We start from the raw sequence: 20,312 nt of genomic DNA, 5'->3' as shown, positions 1-20,312 counted from the left end.
TCCATGCACCTGGAGGTACTGTTGGTACACCCAGGGGACACTCTGTAAAACAAACTGCATTTTCCTTTTAGTTGGAGAACTTCCTTATCAAGCAATAAAATGCTGATTGTAATTACAGCACCAAGCAAAGCAAAAAACCTGTCTGAACGTAGGGGCCATCTTCCAAGGTAAGGCTCTGGCACTGTGAGAGGTGTAAGTGATGCTTGGTAGTTGTCTGCAGGAGCATTAAGTGCACCCTGATGTCCTGGAGCTGCCTGGAAGTTCTTGCAGGATGAGGTGGTGTGTGCTCCAGGAGGAAACCTGGTGTCCCGGTCCTGGTGTGTACGTGGGGTCCTTGCTTTAAGCAGCACAGCAGGCGGTGTTTCGGGGTGCTGCAAGGAGGACTTGACTAGCAGCTGTAAGGAGGCTTGTTCTGTTTGCAGATCCTTTTCTACCAGACACATCAGCAGTGCTGTTGAACTTCAGGTCTTGCTCTTGGAACATTTACAGCGCAGTATTTGTGCGGTGTTGTTTGCTCTCTTTTACAGTTAAGATTTCCATGAAGTGGATTCATTGCTAGTCACAGCCAGCGTGAGGGTTTTGGCAGGTCAAATAATGAATTTAGTTCCTTGCAACACTGAATTTTAAAGGTGCTGTTGCTGGCAGTGTCTCATGCTGATGACTGGGGGAGGAAATGATCCATCCCTTCTGCTGTGACTCGCAGTCACAATGCCAGTGGATGTCTGATTCAGATGAACTTGGTTCAGATAGCTTAGTAACGCCCCGGTGCTTGCATTATAGTGAGTGAATGCTATAGGGTTCACCCTCCTTATAGGGCTCCTTCTTAGGAAGTCTGCATCCCGTGTGCATGAGTTAGTGTAATGTGTGCCTTTGGAGGATCTAAGAAATGCTAGAGCAGCTCTACCTGCTGCGTAAATCATAGGCAACTTCATGGGTGGGAAAGTGTCTTGGTCAGAATGAAGCCACTTGCAGCAGTAAAAGCAGTGTGATAGGAACAACAATTGATGTGACACTTCTGTGTTTGCAGGTAGGAGGGGGTGGTTAAGATGAGGTTTGCCCAACACCTTGCACCCAGGGGAGGAGATGGAACGGTAGCGCTCGAGAGAAAGGAATTGCAGCTGTTTACACCCTACTGGCTGCAAACACGTCTGGAATATTTGATTTACAGAAAAGAATCAAGTAATTAAGATAAAAGAATACGCACGATTCACTACTGTGAAATATTAAGACGTAATTTATGCTCTGTATCTGCTGTAGTTATGATTAGTGACCTAAGGCTGTTGAACTTCCTCTTCATGGATTGCCAAAATGCTGTGACAATTTTCAAGGGAATTACTCTCTTTGAGTTTAAAGAGATGAAAATGGGCCTGCTACCAAGGACCAGCTTCAGAACCTGCTTTCATATTCTTCACGTTTAAAAAAAAAAAAAAAAAGGAAGGAAAGAGGCAATTAGGTCCTTTAGGTGCTTTGATATGTCTGAACCTTAGGACCTGGCAAGGCAGAGAGAAGGCACACGGTATGTAATAGCACACAGCATGTGCAGTGCATAGCAAGGAGCCTGCATTGCCCTCGTGCTGAAGAGATGGAGGGCTGTGTTCTTTAAGGAGCTGCTATTATTTCAAGGTGTTGGTGTTCTGGCCCTGATGTGTTATAATGTTTTTGCATATTTGTATTGCAAAATTGCTCGTAAGCGTAGGGATTCTTACTCCCAGTGCTGTGCTTATGATCAAAGGATATTATTATGGGCTGTGTAGACTGTGATCGAGTGCTTCCCTGCATTAGTTATGGCGAATTGCAAGGAAATCCTTCAAGATGGTATCCTGAATTCAGACACGGCTTGTGTGCTACCCTGAGCCCACAGAACATCCTTCCAACGTGAGCCATGGGGCGTGGGAAGCAGTTGGAGCCTCAAAGCAAAAACCTTCACACCCCAAAGTGTGAAATTCCATGAACTGTGCTAAAATATCGCCGTGAATCTTTCATCTTTCCAACTGCAGCTGTCATGGTTCCCTGTGGTCCTGCAGCAGAACGCTGCTTGGTGTAGATCTGTGTGTTGCATGCACACAGTGAGGGCATCCCCTGCTCCCAGGGCTGGGCAGGAGCTCAGCCTGGTGCTGGGTGCGTGAAGACGGCTCCGCCACGAGTGCTGTTTGTCACCAAAGATGGTGGACCAGGAAAACAAGCAGCTGAGGGAGTCTCTGGAGCATGCTTAGTTTTGAAATATGCAAACTGCATAGTAAATATTTAAATTTGAGCTAATGTTGCATCATATTAAAGATTCATTTATTACCGTGCTCGTTGGAGATCACTTGCAGGACAGGTGTTGTAGTTCATAGCAATGCAAGTTTTGGAAAATGGCTTGTCTCAGTGTAGCTGGAGCCGAGGCATGAATATTTTATTCCTCATTGCCAAGGTCAGGAGGAGTGCTCAGCTGGCTGCGGACTCCCCTTTCTTTGCACATAGCACAGCATTGTGCCCCAGCAGCATTCCTGCAGACCCCAGGGGTATTTGGGTCTGAGGAGGATGTGCTCTGTCTAATGACTGTGGTCAAAGTGGCTTTGAGTTCTGTAGGTGGACGGAATAGTTTATGGAGCTGCTGGTTGCTCTCAAAGCACTTCCCTTCTGAAATAGTACCTCCACTGTTTTAAAAGGGAAGCTGTTAGCAGCTTCGTTTGTTGTAGAGCTCTGCAGATTATATTGCCCAAGACAAATGATTAGCTTTACAATAGTTTATTAGCTTGGCTGCCTGCGTTCACTTTAATCTTAGCTCAAAAGCGGGTGCAGATGGTGTCCCTGCTATGTGTACAGCGTGTTTAAAAAGGAGTCTCTTATTTCAGATCACTCCTATCTTGGTGCTTCCTCTGGCTGTCTGATCACACATGATTTTCAGCACCTGAGAAAAGGTTTTCAGCTTTGTATCCCTCTCCCAGCTTTTCCTTTGGGCATTTTCCTCTCATTGCAGGTAAACGCATCCATTTGTCCTCTGGTGTAGTTACATCTGATTTTAGCATTTTCAGTATTGAGCTATTTTCAGATGAATGGAGGGCATCTTTCCAATCTACTGGATAAGATTAGATTGTAGCCTGTGCACCTGGCTTGGGGTGTATTTATTTAGTGCTGATATACATACAGATACAAAGAAAAAAACACGATATCCTGTGTTGGTAATGCTAGGCACTGATACAGTGGCACATAGCACTGTCTGTTGTAACTCCCTGGCAGTGAGATGCAGTCATGCCTTCTACAGTGGGAACATCTTTTAAGGCTGCTGGTCTGCCCTCCTGAGTAGCTGCTCTGGTTTGTTTTGCAGTCATTCCTGACACTGTGATTTTCATTAAGGCGATGGCGTGACCTTGTTTGTCAGCCCATCTCTGAGCACACTAATACGTGAAATGTGTGAAGAAGTGCTTTTTTTCTGAGCTTAAATGTCAGCTTTTTCCAGAACAGTGTACGTCAGGTGAGGTTTCCTAGGGGATGTAAGCACTGAAGTAACTGACCATTTCATAAACAAATGTTTGCATCCTCCCAGAATCCACACGAGGAAACATTTACTTTCATTTGTTTATATTCCAAATACACTTTGGTTCCTCTCCATAGCAGCATTTGACTGCGTGGTGAAATAGTCATCACAGGATTCTGCTGTTCAGCCCTTTTTTGCTGTGTTTCATACGATTTTAAAAGCCACAGTGAGCTGGATTGCAGAGGTGCTTTAATGTTTCCTCTGTCATAACATTCCCCAGACGGTGAGGTGATATTTTAACAGCCCTGTGACTGTTCCAACCCAGGTTTGCAGAGTAAACTGTCTCCTGATTGTTTTATCCTTTCAGCTCTTGGTATCTCCTGGTTGAAAGGCAAACCTCTTAGAGAGGTGTTAAAGAAAATGTGGCCCCTTGATATTTAAAAGGTGAGAAATCTGTTTAAACTGTATATGATGACATCAAACAGTCCCACCGCTGCATGGTGCTTCCTTTAATGGAAGTGAGAGATGCTGTGGCTGGTGGTGTGCTCAGCAATTAGGTGTGAGCTATCCACTATCAATGACATTTAATGGCAAATGTCAGGCACGCTCGGAGTGCTATCCTCATTTCAATATCACTTTTCTTTAGGATAATGCTTAAAAAAAAACAACAACAAAAACCGCCCTTAATGGCATTTAATTACCAGAGCATATATTCAATGATTAGCTGGGTGCATTTGTAATACCATCAGTTGTCAGGTAACTTGTTGTGCCTGACACAGTGTTGTGCAGCAATGGCAGCACTGATGAGGCCGTGTGGTGAGGAGGGGCTCCATCAATTGCTGCCAGATCCCCCACTGGAGTGGGGTTTGTGGAAGCAGCAAGCAGATGCTGCTATCAAAGCTTGGAGCTTACTGCTTTCTTCAGTGGCCACGTCTTATTATGGCCTATTAAAGTATTCACACCCCTGTTCATGGCTTGTTTTCATTTGCTTTGGTTTTGGTATGGAGTTGTCACGCTGTGTGCAGAACGAGCAGCTGAGATGTGTTCAGTGTGAGCATGGTGTGATGTGCCGTGGGTGAGCAGGCTGGGACCAGGCCTGGAGCAGAGCAGGAGCCCAGCAGGCTGCCCCAGGCTCTGAGAGCCCGATGCTGTGCTGTGCTGCTCCAGGTTCACCCACACAGCCTTCACAAATATGCACGCTTGCCTGACCAGGACTCACTGGCATAGAAAGCCACTCCCTTTCCCCAAAACAGAGCAGTCAGCGTGGGGAAGGAAGCGTTTTGAACCAAAGAAGCTTTTGTAAGGGGGGAAAAACCACAAGGACACGCCATCGTCCAGCCCTGTTTGTGGGGAGCTGTGCTGTAACAGGGCGATTACTGATGGCCCCACTCAGCTCATCTGACACCATGAACCACAGATGGGATTCAGAGGACATAAAAGGGAAACGGAGCAGAAAGATCCCACAAAGGGATTAAATGAGGTAGTAAGCAGTGACCCAGAACCTTCACGAAAGATCGTATGATAGTTTTATTTTAAGCATGTCAGTTTCCAAGTGTGACTGCTTTTTTTCCCCCCCCCCCAAGATGAAATTATCTTTCCTCAGTTAGCACTGCTCTGAGGTTTTAATGGTGGTGGTGTATGTAAGTGTGTAAACAGGGAACTTGCTGGGTCTTGCCACAGAGAGCAGCTTTGTTTCCAGTAAAGCATGAAAGTTTGTGGAAAAACCACTGCGGTGTATTTCAGATGCACAAAGGGCTTGTGGTCCTTACCTGAGATGAGTCACGTTCTTTTCTCCTTGAGAACCCAGATTGAGGCAGTTTGATTTTCTGGATGGTTCAACTCCTGAAAGCCTGCAAACAAACGTGTATTTATTAGAATGTTTAATCGCTGATGTTTGATGTGTTGGGGAATGTGGGTGTGCTGGTTGCTGGTCCTCTGTTTTGGCCACCAGCTGGAAGCAGGGGAGATGGGATTGATATTGGGAGGTGAAGGTGAGGAAGAAATGCAGATGGAAGTTAAGGTTCTTGTTTGGGCCCAGCCACCATCTGGCCATGGTTTTCAGGTACTCGCAGTCTCGTTTTGGCCAGTTCTGGTTTTCATATGTTAGTATATGACTGTTTTTGCACGTGTTAACCCATGTTGCTCTGAAAGTAATTAGCTAACACAGACCAGTAACTTACACGATTGATTTTTGACATATTTCTCTTTGGTCTTGAGCCTCAGTAGACAGCACGATGCTTTGTTTTATTTAATGGCCCTGTACCTTAAAGAAGCCCTACCAGAGGGCATGGCTTTAGTTACCTGTTCTTTAACCACGTTTTAAATAGCGAGGTGTAAACACACCGTTTCTGTGTGCTGTTTCAGAGTTGCTTTTTTGCTGTTTTTCCATTTGGCTCGTGGCACGTGTCTTATCAGAGCTATTGTTCTGCTTCGTTCCTGGCAAGGAATGGTGATTTGCCTCGTGGTATTTTCATCTGTTCCTTGTTTCCCTTTCACATGGCACCTAATCTGCAGATGCCTGAACTGTTGTTGGTGTTCAGCGTGATCCCCCCCCAGTGCTGGTTGGAGTTCATTTGTAAGCAGATGATTACGGGACATAATTTTCTCCCCATTTTGAAAACAATTAGCAGGAGGTACATGGGGGTGATGCTCTCCAGGTCTGCTTTTGGCTCTTAAAGCATGAAGCTCTTATCGATAGATTAGAGAGGATTATCTTAGGGAAGTGCCAGATTAGGAGTTCAGGGCTCTTTGTTTGTAGTGCTGTTTCTATTGGGGTGATTTTGGGTACCTGGGGAGCTGCCCAGCTGGTGAATGCTTGGGGTCTGCACGGGGCTGGCTGCTCCCGTGTGCTGACCTCACTGCCAGGGGTGTCTGATAAAGCTGGAGCCAGGTTTTGCATGATGCTGGTTGTGTTTTGGTTTAGTGTTAACTCTGTGTTGGCTCTCGGGTGACTGGGGTTGATTTTTGACTTAATTGTTTCAGGATGCTTTGGACATCTGGAAAGCAGAAACAGTGGGGGAAGGGATGATTTATGAGAGGCACTAAATAAGAGTGGTTCGTAACGTTAATTCTGTATTGGTTGGGGTTTTTTTTTTGGTAAAAGTTTTGGGTGGAGGGGAGGCAGGACTGTGATGAGAGAAGAGGAAATGCTTTCAGAGAGCTCAATTTGCTGAGCTTTGTCTTAAAAGCACATCCAGCTGAAGCGCCGTGAAATGCCGAGCTGACCTAGATCCTTAGGAGACAGATTTCACTGCTTAACTCACGAAGGCCAATGCCATCTCCCAGTGCTATTTGTCAGGCTATTTCTAATGGGTCTTCCTCATCTTCTGTCTGCCCTTGATGCCCGGGCATTCCTGCCTTGTGACTGCTATAGCCAACCCTCCAGAAGCTGTCGTGTTGTGACGGTATGCTTCTTCTGAAGGTTGTAGCTTTTTATTTTGTATTTTTTTAAAGACAGTCTAGCAACTATAATGCCAAGCCGCCCACAGGAGGAGACAACATATGGCAGCTCCCGTGAATTAGCATGCAGCTAAGTAACACATCACCTGGTGTTTTCACCAAGGCTCCAGCCCTGGTAGCTGGGAGGTTCTGGCCACACGTCCATCTCCCCGCAGGGCACTAAGCATGGCCTTGCAGGCTGGAATGAGTTACGTTTTAAGGCTGCTTTTGGCTTTACATGAAATAGTCCCCGCTTTGCTATTGTTAAAAAGATGTAGGCAGGTTAGTGGCTGGTTTGTACTCGGTGTGTGCTTTAGGTTTATGTGCAGACTGAGGTGTACAGGTGTGCGTGTGGGACCTGTCTACTTCCCCCACCCCCCTTCTACAGGAATCGACTGCCTACAAATAACCTGTCTGTACTGCTTTATATGATTGCAAGCAGTTTTCCTTCCAGTGTGATAGAGCAAATAGTGTTCCCAGGAAAGCAGAGCAGCTCAGAGCCTCAGGCCTGAGTTTCCTGCTGCAGGGCTGCGTGTGTGCCTGCACAACCGAGTGGAATAGCCAGGATTCAGGGAGGGAGAGCCCTCCATCTCACAGTTATCTGTATACAGGACTGAATTAATTTCCAGAGCGCTGAGGTGACTTCATGAATCCCAGAAGCCGTTTTGTCTGTTCAACTCGTGAATAAAAGAGACAGGGGAGAAACTCCAGCTGTAAACAACAGCGAAATGTCAGGAGCGAGACATTGTGGGGGGGGAAAAAAATATCCTGTATTGTTCTGTCAATAAATTATTCTTTCTCCTGCATAGATCACAGAAATGGGACCTTACCCTGGAAACAGCAATATTTGATACCCCAGGCAGCTTATTCTCAGCTCACACTTCACTGAATACACTGATCGATTATCCGCGGCTTAACCAAGCCTTCTCATTTCCTGCCTGCCATTACTGCGCTCAATCAAGCCGACGCGCTTTGTGGCCTGCCTTGTGCACAGAGATAAGCCATCAAGGCATGTTTCTATTAGAAAAGCTCTTGTAGATGGAATAGTCATTAGATAACACTCAGGGGTTTAAAGGTTGCAGGCTTTGTGTTGGTTCAGGTTAAGAGGGCAGGAGTGGGGCTGGCTCCTGGGGTCCCTGTGTTGGGGGGCTGGAGCAGTGTGTTGCTGTGCTTTGTGCTCGTAGTCGGTGTTTCTGTTCCTTGCAGCATGTTGGTGGCTCTTGCTTTTTGGCATTACTGCTGTGCTCATAAGAAGTAATTTAGATAGCTGTTAATATGCACGCGTCTAAATTAAATAAATGAGCTGCAAAAATAACATTCATCTGTAGCAATGACCTCTGTATTTCCAAGCTGGATTTCCTTGGCTTACAAACAGCTGCTCAGGTTTCTTATTATTTAATTAGAAAGCAGCCTAGCAGATATCCTGAAAATGTGAAATTTCACGTGCTATAGCAAAGTAAAGGGACCCTATCTGTATTCCTGTAGCCCCTCATTGCCCATCTCTGTCCTTTGCCCTCTCTTCCCAGGGGATCTGGCACGACGGCTCCCGTTCCCCACCTCTCAGCCTCCTCTTGAAAATTAATAAATGTCAGAATTGAGTAAGTGGTGAAAGACTTGTACAGCAGGAGCAGAAATGCAGGCAGCAATTCAGCAGGGATGGCTGCAGGGGTTGGTAAGTGGAGGAAGTCAAACTGCCACTGGTAGTGGAGCAGGGCAGTACTGCAGCATGGGGTGTGAGTAGAGCTGTTTGCACAGAGGAGAAGTTTTCTGGGAGGGCAAGTGCTGTCCCAAAGGAAGTGAGTTAATCTGCAGTGTTAAAAACAAATCAGATTGCCCATTTCTGCTGGTTTGGTGTGGGGTCAGAGCTTCTGTGCTACAGTCCATGAGATGTTTGTTTCGAACAGCGAAGCCGCTGTTAAAATATTTAAATTCTTACTATGATAATACAAAGACCCTTGGTAGCTTAAAATTAATCACTTTTTCTTCCTCGTGTTAAAAGATGGTTGTTGAAAATGCATCTGAAAGGAAAGATGTTCTTTTCCGTGTTTCCATTTTGCTGTTTGTTTCTTTGAAATAGCTCCTGCTCACCGGCCCCAGCGCGCCCATCTGTCAGCTCCAGCATTTGGTGTATTGCTTCCAAAGCTAGTTGTGATTTAGCATGGTAGCTAAATAGGGCAAGTAATGAAGGATGCTGCTCAAATCCCTCCGAGGGAATCTGCAGGACATCTGCGACCGTTTGCACGCTTTGGTTAGTCACAGCACTGGGAGAGGACATGAAATCCCTTCAGATGTGAATTGCAGTGTGCCAGAGCTCTGTTTTGAAGTGTTTTCTTTATAAAAGTGGCACCTTGGAGGTGTTGCAGATGCTGTGGTTTTAAAGGGGATCCGCAGGATGATTTTTTGCTCCCCTCCTTAAAAGGAGGCCTTGGTTTGTAAATGGTTGTGTGCTGGGATGCCTTAATCCATTTCCAGATTTCTGTCTCGAGCTTGTTGATGTCCTGAACTGGTTTGTGCTTAAAACAGAAGAAGGGAGGTGGGAGGGAAGGGAAAAAAGGCCCAAAGTTCTGCCTGCTGAGCGAGGGCCTGCTTGCTCTTCTGTGTGCACGTCCTTGTGAAGTAAGCAGGCTGTCTCAGAAGCTCGCAGCCGTGCGTGCAGGCCTCTGTGTGCCCAGGGATGCTCAGGCTGTGGGTTTAGGAAGGCAGGGCAATGTGTTTAGGATTGGAGAGAGCCCATCAGGAGGTGTTTTATAGCCTTCCTTCATCGTGGTTGAATAAGTGCAGGCATCTGGGTGCCCTTCCCAGTGCGTGCTGTGGAAAGGTGATGGGCTGTGGTTGGGGTGGATGGAAGGAGGGCAGTGTGGGGTCCTCCTGCTCGGTGTGAGCTGTCCTGCTCAGCCCCAGCCCCCGTGTGCAGCAGGCAGCTCACATCCTTTCTGCCTCCCAGGCTTTGCCTGTTTAATTTCTTCCATGCATTACTCCTTATTTTTTGTCTTTACCTGCAGATGTGCTATCAAACACCAAGTTGTTCAGCTTTCTTCAGTGCACCTGGTGTGATCTGGAGCGGTTTTGTGCATTCGGAGCACAAAAGCACATGTGGCAGAGTAGTTAACTTTTGTCTGGCACAATGCTGCCACTAGCAGTTTTTGTGCGGCATTACATGTGTTTTCAGTGAAAGGCTTCAAGGATGTAGTGGAGAGATTTCCGAGTTGTTTATTGGGCACTGTTGGTGGAAATGATTGCAGTAACTAGGCTGGTGTGGACAGGACTGGCAGTGGGAGCTTTCTGGCCCAGTAACCTATTACGAAACCGTTAAGTGGAGAGTTAGGGGTGAGAGCAGAGGGATGCAGGGAGCTGTGACCCAGAGCCTGGAGATGCTGCAGCTGCCTCCTTTCCCTTTGGGAATGCTCCTTTCCCTTTAGGCCTCTGTTTAACTCTTTGGGTGTTTTGGAGTAGCAGAAAGAAGCAAGTACCGAGTGCATCAGAGGTGAACTGAAGCAGACTGCTGTAACTGGATCTAAACATTTATTTGAAGTGGTATTTAGGCTTGCTTCCTCCTAAGAATAACGAAATGATATAGCTGGTCACCCAAACGCAGGAGGTGCTCTTGGGGAAGATAGGGTTTTATGTAAATTTTGCTGTTGGCTTTCTGCTACCACTGGTGTTACAGGCAGCCGGAGCCTGTGATTATCGGGGTTGAAGTATAGCATCCTGTTTCCTGTTTGTTGGTGTCTGAGAGTGTAATAAGGAACTTTTACGATGGTGTCTGAAACCATCTGTCCTCAGTGTCTGTTGGTTGCAACTGTTAAGTGTGGTGTCATTGCATTGTGCTGGTAATGGTGTTCTGTGTCGGGCTGTAAATCTGGCTGGTTTGTAGAAACATGCTGACTGGGATCATGCTGCACGAGGCCACAGATTCCAGCCTTTTTTCTGATCCTTTCCTTGTTTTGTTTTTGTGAATGTATCCGTTGTATTTCTGGTCTGAAACAGAGGTACATCTGCATGAGAGTGGAGTGGGTTCCTGTTGTCTCTGTGTCATCTGAAATTCACTCTGTCATTAGCATGTTGCCCTCGTTTCCTGGCTGTAGAAATCTGCTTTCCTGCCTTTTGAGCCTCACCTCAGCTTTGCTTCGATGTGAAATCTTGTACTCTGGAAGACTGTGTCACATGCAGTCTGGTTTCCTTTTTAGTAATGCCTTTAGACCTTCTTTTTCAGAGTAAACGGGACCATCTCCTTATGAATGTCAAATGGTACTATCGCCAGTCTGAAGTCCCAGATTCAGTGTATCAGCATTTGGTTCAGGACAGACACAATGAGAACGGTAAGTTAGGCTGTCTTGAGTAAAGCCTTTCCTTGTTCTCTGAATTTTAAGTTTTAACAGTCTGGAAAGCAATGATGCTTTTGCATATGGATGTGAAGCAGAGACTGCTGATGAGAGCAAGGCTTTAGAAGATGGGTGATGGTGTTTACTTGCCTTGTTTGTTCTAACCAATGTAAGTCCTGTAACTGTAGCTATTATCAGACGTGTTTCAGGTGTATTTAAATTGTACAGTCATATGCTAAAGCCTTAGAGAATAGAAAAGGAAAATAACAGTGGACCCTTTGTGGCACCTTAGCTGAGTTTCCTCCTTTTCTCCTTGCAAAGACAATTGTGTTCTTTGGTTTAATAGCAGCAGGGGAGGAAACTTAAGTACGTATTCCAGTGTCATTTATCTCTTGCCTCTAGGGGAGACATAACATTTCTCCTGTAATTGGTGAATTTCCTTGAGGCAACAGTTAAGGTTCTGAAGACACTCTTAGGTGAATAGTGATGACAAAATTGATGCTTAAAATGTGCAACACAGCACGTTTTTGCTACATGACAATATAAAACCGAGCATCTACTCTCCTTTCTGGTGGCACAAAGGATATTTGGCCTGTGCTTTAAGCGAAAGCTGCACGAACCTAACTCTTTTCTCACTAATTTCTTTGAAATTTCATACGTGGGGTTATAAGCACGTCAAAAAGTGACCACAACTTCCCTCCAGCAGTTCAGACAGGGCAGGGGAATCCATGTGCAAAAATGGGCACCACATCATTTCTGTACCCTCCAGCCTTCGTAAGCAATGTGAATGTTTGCCATTGTAACATTGAGAGATCTGTCTGAGAAACATCCTCTGACCTCGAGCTGTAAAAAAAACACGTGCAAGATGGCAGAGGTGGATGCTTTCAGTTTGTAGCTGATGTGTTGGTGAGGTTTTTTGTTTTTGCTTTCTGGCAGACTCTGGACGAGAGCTTGTTATTACAGACCCAGTTATCAAGAACCGAGAGCTCTTCATTTCAGACTATGTTGACACTTACCACGCTGCTGCCCTCAGGTAAGCTCCAGAGGATGTGGTGTAGCATCTCTGAGCTGGATGAGAAAAAGCTTACTGAGAGAGAGGTTCCTTTCCTGGTTTGGTTGGGGATCATTAGCATACTGCTCAGCTTTCTCCTCATCTCCTGCAGTAATTAACTCGTGTTATCTGTTCTCGTTCAAAAAGGAGCTGTAATTCTACAATCTCATTTTAATCCCAGTTAATCAGTGTTGCTCAGAAGATATTGTTTCCCATCATTGCAAATTTAGATTATTGCTAGCTCCTGCAGAAGTACTACCCTTCCCTCCTCCGTGTTTGATTTCACCATTAACAATGGGGTCTCTTTGGAAAGTGACTGTTAGCATGCAGCCCTGATAAATTGCATTAAAGACTTTTGCTCTGAGGCGCTTGTCATTGTCAAAGCTCAGCTGAGAGCTCCATTAAAAGCTGGCTGCACAGACAGGAGGTAATGGGCTCCTGCATTGTTCCCTGCACGCTTCCCCTTCCCAGGGGATCGCTGCCCTCTTTGCCCACTGAGGACCAAACTGAAGTCCCTGACCTTTGGCCGAGCAGAGGGATGCACCATTACTTCACGTTTCCCAATAGGAATCATGAGGCATTATTTTTTAGCAGATTTTTCAGTGTGCCAAACATGCCTGGATATTGTCAGAATGCAAATTGAATAATCTCTCTGATAATAATGCTCAGATGGTGTTTCACCAGGACCATCTGGAGACGTTTTCTTTGTTCAGAGTCACTTTGCTGAAGCTGCTAAAAGACAAACTTGCTGCAAATTCTGCTACAAGGGTGGGAAGAGATATTTGATTTGCGTATTAGAGGATGTTTGCTAAACTTGAAACGTTCCAGTGGTGCCCTGTAATCCTGTGTGATGCCACAGCACAGTCCTCGTGTTGCAGAAGACCATCCCGTGTTAAATCAGTGTGCTTGGAAAGGTGGGCTGGCTCAGGGAACCAGCCTTGGGAATCTTAATTGTCACTTAGAGAGACTGAGCTGTGTGTGGGACTTCTTTTAGAAGTATTCTAGCTTCAGTTCTGTGTTCCCACTGTTCTCTCGAGCGAAGAAAAAGGGATGTCTGTATACCAAGCAAACTTGGAAAATAACCTTTTCTTCTTCCCTTCCAAAAGCAGTGAAGGCTGCTCTTCTGCATTTTTCCATTCTTTTGTTAATTTTACAGCCTTGTAGTTGGCATCGAAAGGTGCTAATGCACCTCTGCGGGATAAAGATTTACTTCTGCTGATTTTATTTGTCACATCGTAATTAATGCTTGTAAGTAATTTTTAGTGTACAAGGCACACGAGGGTAATTGCACCCGGGGCTCTTACAGTGGGAGAGTGTACAGTAGCAGAACGTATTGTGGTGCCTGGAAGCAAGGTTAACTGGAGATTGTAATTTACTATGAAATGAGATTATTTCTCTGCAAACAAACGGTTCTGGTCACACAATGAGTTGATGACAGAGTAGGAAATAAAACCAGTGACTGTAACTTCCAATCTTCTGCTCTAACCAGCAGAAAGATAGAGCCAGAAGATACTTGTGGATCCCCTCCAGGAATATGTAGAGCTGCTGCTCTGAAATACAGTCTTAACTTTCCTGTGTGTAGATAATACAGGCTTATTTGGCCCACAATTATTATCGACTGTCAGGTGAATTATTGGAAGGAAGCTTAATCCTTATCTTTCATGTGAAATGCCAAAACAAACCCCCCTTACTAGGAAAAAACTGGGAAACTAGATTCAGGCAAGAAAGATAAATACTAGTTTGAACAAGTTTGTTTTTCAGTGTTTCTCATGGGAGATCTCTGTTACAGACCTTATTAACATGCCATTATTCCCTTTGTCAGTAGGGCTGAGAATTTGACCATTGCAGGGTCAGTAGTGCAGCCCCAGCTCCCAGGTCAGCCTTGAGGATTCTGTACACCAGCACCTGCTCACCTTGCTGGTCCTCCTGGTGCTTCTCCCTCACTAGCAGTACTTGAGGTTGTGGGGGAGAGTTTGTTATGAGGCAAAGCTTGCTGTTGTGTGGTTTGTTTTCTGTACCTGAAAGGGTCAGAGCAATTTTGAAGTGCTCTGAACTGGGAGTTGTGTATAGCTTTCTAAATAGAAGCCTGGCTTCCTTTAAGACTTAACTGTAGGAAGAAAAAAGCTGTAAAGGACTGCATCAACCTTAAAAAGAAGGCATTTTTATGATGGTGTTGCAAGGGCAGGTACTGTTTATTACTCTGCCAGATGGAGGTGGGACTCTTCAGGAGCTTGTGTTGGCTGAATGGGAATGAATGAGTGTTTGTGGTACGTAATCTGACGTGCTGTACCTTCCACGGGGTGAAACTGCATGGGTCTTGTTGGAACAGGCTTGTATCCAGGAGACCTTGTGCATTTGAGCTCTGTGGCATACACACAGATTACACTGGTGTTTAATTAAAGTAACTTAGGTACAACACAATTCTAATTCCATATTCCCTCTTTCTTTCAGGGGAAAGTGTAACATCTCCCATTTCTCTGACATTTTTGCTGCTAGAGAGTTTAAAGCGAGAGTGGATTCGTTTTTCTACATACTGGGCTATAATCCGGAGACGAGGTAAGAGAAGTGACTTTTAAAGGCAGCCTTTAGCACAGCACTGAGCCTGCAGGAACAGGAATACTTCCAAGGGGGAGAAAAGCTGAAATCAAGCATGGTGGTGATAGGAAAGTGGGGCAGAAGGGGATGTGAAGGAGAAGCTACCTGTTCCTGCTGGAGGGGTGTGTGTGTACGTGTCTTTTATGCATACATACATATATAAATTTTATAGATATATTTAGTAGTATGTGTGTATATATAAAAATAATGCCTGATAAACACTTAAATACCCAATTTAGATCTGTGGAGTCTTCCTGGGTGTTGTCTGTGCTGCCTTTATCAGCTAGGTTCACACCTTTTGTGATTTTCAAGCCCGGACACTTATCTCTTTGTCATGTATTTAGCTCTGTAAACCCAGAGCAGCCTTAAAGTTCTGTCCTAAGCAGTCTGCTATCGAGGGCTGTTTTCTGAGTGCTTGCCTGTAAGGCTGGTGGGGCTCAGTAAGGATTGTGCTGGCTGAGTGTACTATTGTTCCTTTCAACACAGAAAACACAGCTTCCTTGTGGACCTGTTCTAGAGGTACAGTTGAGAACAACAGTTGCTTTAAGTGGAGATTAGATAGGCATACAAATAATAAATAAGTGCATTGTTATATTGGAGATGAACAATTTTTAATGGAATGTCAATCCTCGTGCTTCAGGGCATGGCCAACCACTAACTGATTGCTGTTGCAAGGAAACTCCCTGTGTGTGTTCTTACATAATTGCCTGCTTCTGAGGTTTCCTGTACTTTATTCTGAAGTGTCTTGAGCTGTTCCTATGTCTGAGGCAGGATATTGGATTAAGTACTCTCTTTTAGTTGATTCAGTCCATGTTGATAGCAAATGTTGTCTGAATAGGTCCTGAGGAGGCAATCTTGCTAGGGTATACTGCTGAGATCTGGGGAGAAGAAAATGCATCAAGCCCTCTGATATCTTAACATGTGTTATGTTAAGTTGCTTTTGTTAATACCATTTGTGTGTTCGTTGGAAAGACCAGAGTGAGGAGGCATGCACCAAGTTACACCTCTGGTACTCAGCATCACACCTGAACTCTGCTTTAACTGCACTGCTCTTCTTCAGTGCATTTTGGTTTTGAGGTAGAGGACAGTAAATGCACTATTCATACTGGTGCTGGAGTTTAATAATTGTGAAGTGCCATTTGTGCCAGAGCTGTCAGGCAGTTTTAAACTCATTTTGTGTGGAAATAGCTGTTGATTCTGAGCATTTCTACATAGAAAGTGATTGAAGAAATGAATGAAGTGACAAAGCTCACTCTTAGTGCCCAGCTGATGGCTCAGTGTCTTTTCTCTCCTTGGTTGCAGCCATCCTTCTTCATTTAAGCTTGTTTTGTCTTGGGCACAGGTGTTCAGAGTAAGTCCTGAGTTTGGGCTGCTTTGGTCCGTGTTGAGCTGTTTGCTACTGCATTACATCATGTGCTTCTTGACTGGTGTATTTGGCTTTTGGAAGCAGTAGTGCTGTACCATGTTTTCAGGATGATTTGCTTAGGACTTTGACTTTCTCCTCTGTAGCTTTATGTCAAATGGAAAACATGGAAGATGATTTTTCTGTGTCTTGGAGCACTGATGTGTTACAGATACAGCTCAGGATATCACCATGAATCCCCACGATGGGACTGCAGGAGTGTGGGCTAGGGTGCACTCTTAGCCCAAGGTGTTTTCAGTTGTGAATTGCAGTGCAAAGTTGTATTTCTCTGAGTGGTTTCCATTTATCCTCCCCGTAAGGTGCTGATGCACTTTGCCAGACCTCTCTTCTTGGTGTGTTGGGAATCTGGCTTCTTTTGGTGTTTCTGCGTGCTAACAAATGTCCCAGCGCCTGGTGGGTGGATGTGGGTTACTTTTCTTTGCAGCCCATGGAAAGCTGTGCTGTGGATTTTGGTGAGTGCTCCACGTCAGTGGGAAAAGTCTGATAGTAGAATATTGAAGTCAAAATGAGTGTTGTCACCTTGAGCTGAATGTCAGTCAGCTCTCAGGCAGGTGTGAGCTGTGTTCATGGCTCTCCACTGTGGAATATCTCCACCTAAGGGTGCAGCCAACTGGGAAAACATCCTTTAATGCTGAGTACTTTTGTTTGCTAGGCAAGGGGATGTTGGAGAGGGGAACCGAGTGAGAGGGGCTATAAATCTGATTGCTTCCTTCCTTGTCTGCAAGGAGAATTCTGTTAGGAGTCTGGATCAGGTTTTTGTTCCTTCTCGTGTCAGTGGGAAACATGTTGGATGGAGTACAAGTTTCAGGCCTAGGAACAGATAAGGGAAGAAGAAGAAGCCATTATGGAGTTGTGTGCAAGTGGGATTTACTGAACTCCCTCCTTCAGAAAAAAATTGAAGTTCAAGAAGAAATTTACATCTACAACCGAAATGTGAACTGAGGCTGAAGAGCACAAGGAAGCTCTTCTGTGTTCCTTCTTTTGTCTGCTTGCATTTTAGCAGTCAGAGTATTCTGATTCAGTGCATACTGCAGTGCCTAGGGCAGCGAGAGGGTGAAATAATCACTTACGTGTATCCGTCCTTATGTCTCAAAGCAGAACCTTGAAATGAGTTGCCATTAAGCTCGTGCTTAGCAGAACATTATGACAGTTTGTGTCATGGTTTGTTTAAAGAAGACAATTTCTGCAGCGTATATTAAGTGCAATTTAGAAAAGGAGAAGAGGTTAGCATTTTTAAATACCATCAGGGAGATATTTAAAATGAGGGTCTGTGTGCATCCTTCCTGTATGCCAGGGCCCAGCTCCTTGGGCTGACAAGTGAGCTCTGGGGAGGTCTGGCCAGTGCTGTGGGTGCGTTGTAGGTAACACTTGGGTTGCTTGGATTGGTTCTGCATCCCCTGGGATGGGGCAGGGGCATGGGGTGGGCAGCAGGAAGCCTTGGGGTGGCCCTGGGGCAGGAGGACCCGCAGGTGTATCCACCTGAGTTGGGTGCCTGGGAGATAAATCTGTGGTGGTCCATGGCCTGGTTGGCTTTGCTCCATCTGAGTCATTTTGTTTCTGAAGTTCATAATCACTGAACTTTTTGTCCCTTTGGTAGTCTGGAAGTAAACTCAGCTATCTGGTCTGAAGTGGAGGCAGGGATTCGCATGAAAACAGTTTTATTCCATAGGGGAAAGGGATACGGTTACCTTCTCGCACAGAGGTAGCTCAGAATGAGCAGGAATGGCAGCGTGCAGGAGGTGCTGCTGGGGAGCCAGGCTGCTGCTCCTGGGGCTGCAGTGCCTGTGTGCAGCTGGCCGTGCTGCTGCCAGGCTGTCACAGCTGCGGGGACAGGGAGAAGGGAAATAAAGGTAGAACGAGGGAGAGCGAAAGCACCGTGCGTCACGATGTGAAGCTTCTGTCACTTCCAGCCGCAAAAGCCTCGGAGCTTTTTAACTGCTGCTATTTTTCAGAAGCCAATCACAAACTCGAGCTTAAAAAAATAAAATAAATAATGATACAGAAAAAACGAAGCTCTCGAGGCGTGTCTCGGGCTCCGTGCGTTGGCTGTCCCAGAGCCCCTGGCGAAGGCCCCACTTCCCTGCACACTAGCTTGGCTGGTGGAGCTGCAGCCTGCTCCTGCTGCGTGCACGGCAGCGGGGCTGAGATTGATTGCGTGGGGAGCGGCGTGCGGCCGAGGGAGGGTCACAGCACATGCTCAGTGCCGGCAGTCCGAGGGCGAAGTTTCTGCGTTCTGCGTGCAGGCTTAGGTCATAGCACAAGCTCAGTGAAAGCTCGCTGAGGTCTCTGAGCCTGCATGTGCCTCCATTTTGAGTTGGTAGAGTGGAAAAGGCAGAGTTTGAGCTGTTAAGTGGGAGGTTCAGGAATACATCTAAGCCCACCAGAGCCTGTCATAGTCATGGATGATCCATTCAGCCCCTGCAGGTAGGCTGCATCACTCTGGCCTCCCTTAAGCAATGCTGATTTTTGCTGTTATTTGTGACTTCTGCAATGTTTATGAAATCATGTCCTTCCTATTGCATGCTCCTCAGAAGCTTGTAATCCCACCAGCTTTGCTGTGCAGCTCTGCATGAGGGCACGGAGCAGGGGATCTGCTGGCACAGGGGTGCATGCAGTGAAACGCTGGAGCTGTCTGCGCTGACGTCTTTTCTTCCCCCCCTCCCTTCTCCCCCCTTTCTTCCCTCCGTGGTGCAGTTTGCATTTTGGCCGTGCTGTCTGCATGCCAGCCCCGTGGCAGCTCTGCTGCAAGCTGTGGGATTGCAGCCCTTCCCAAAAGGGGGTGCCCGGGGCCCGCAGCGTGCCGGGAGGTGGCAGCCCCGCAGCCATCCTGCTGCTGCTGTTCCTCGGGGAGTCAGGAATCCCAGTGGCTGCGTGGTTCTGCTCACCTGTCAGCTGCATGCAGATAACACTTGTGCATCTTAAAAGCGGTAATGTTGTCTTATGTGAGTGAGGTGCTCGGCACATGGCAGCTGGGCAAGCTGCAGCCTTAGTGGGGTAGTGCAATTTGTAGCTTGCTGAATAGAGGAGAGGACTCTGGCTCTGTGTGTGCAGTGGTAACGCGCCTGCAGCTGGCTGGGAGGTTTGTGTGGCCACAGCAACTTGTTGCTGCTGAATGGGATGTGGTCTGAGAGGCTTGGGTGTGCAGGTGAGCAGGAGCAAGCTGAGCCCTGCAGCAGGTGGGAGGGCTGTGCTGTGATGTCAGGCTGCAGGCTGACCTGTCCGACCTGTCCCTGCCACAGCCAGGCTGCCTGCCTCCTGTGCTGGGGTTGATGAGCAGGGCTGCTGGGTTCACCTGCACTGGTGCTCTGCACGCTGCCTGAAATAACATTCCCTTCTGCCTTTGTGCCCATGGAGAGCAGAAATCCAGAGTGCTTCGTGCAGCGTGGGGCACTGGCTGATTTTTGTCACTGCCTGAAGAAAAGCTGTGCTGATCATTCTGGAGATGATGTTCCCCTAAGCTTCAGCCTGCCTGGATCGCTGCAGAGCTGTGTTGCCTCTGTGTGCTGGGGAAGCATTCTTATTCCTAATAAAGGAGCCACTCAGATGCATCCAGAAACACAACACTGCTCTGCAGTTGTGCAGGGATGTGGCATCTTGCATCCTTACGTTGAGATGTTCTCTTGTATGCAGAAGGGAATGTATAAGGGATGGGGGGTAGCACGCACTCTGCTTGGTGCCACTCGGTGAGCACATGTGCAGGCATTTAAAAAGGGTCAGAAGAAAAATGCCACTTTTTAACTTGAAACAAGAGTTTGGTCCTGTTTATTTTGACCAGTCTGAGGTTACGTTGAAATAGCACAGGTGAAAATGAAAGCACCTCTCACTTGTTACAGAACCAGATCTGTTTGTCACGTTCAGGCACTCAGCAAAGTGAATGCTGCTGGGATCATCTGCCAAATAAGGCATCCTGTGCTTAATCACATGCACATGGGAGCTGGTGGGCACGACGGTGGTGTCAGCTCCCCGAGCTCCCTGCTGAACAGTGCCTGGTGTCAGCACTCCTTAGGTTTGTGCAGGCTGCCT

At 46.5% G+C, this 20,312-nt stretch overlaps 1 protein-coding gene across 4 annotated transcripts in view; it reads left to right on the top strand.

The window, feature by feature from the left end:
* The window catches only part of RERE (arginine-glutamic acid dipeptide repeats), a 161,411-nt gene that overhangs the window by 66,925 nt on the left and 74,174 nt on the right, over positions 1–20,312 (top strand). For 3 of the 4 annotated variants that reach the window (XM_065737992.1, XM_065737990.1, XM_065737991.1), the window contains exons 4-6: positions 11,112–11,217; positions 12,157–12,253; positions 14,723–14,827. In XM_065737992.1, the coding sequence (XP_065594064.1) occupies positions 11,112–11,217; positions 12,157–12,253; positions 14,723–14,827 (308 nt within the window). Of the gene's footprint in view, positions 1–11,111; positions 11,218–12,156; positions 12,254–14,722; positions 14,828–18,239; positions 18,714–20,312 lie in introns of those variants that run through there. The other variant, XM_065737994.1, reaches the window with a different exon arrangement.

The sequence above is a fragment of the Cyrtonyx montezumae genome, unplaced genomic scaffold, assembly GCF_038088225.1.
Source record: "Cyrtonyx montezumae isolate F1298 unplaced genomic scaffold, pur_monq_1.0 scaffold_21, whole genome shotgun sequence".
NCBI classification, from domain to species: domain Eukaryota; kingdom Metazoa; phylum Chordata; class Aves; order Galliformes; family Odontophoridae; genus Cyrtonyx; species Cyrtonyx montezumae.
Note: the sequence above shows the minus strand (reverse complement) of the source record. Positions and strands in the feature narration are given on the sequence as shown.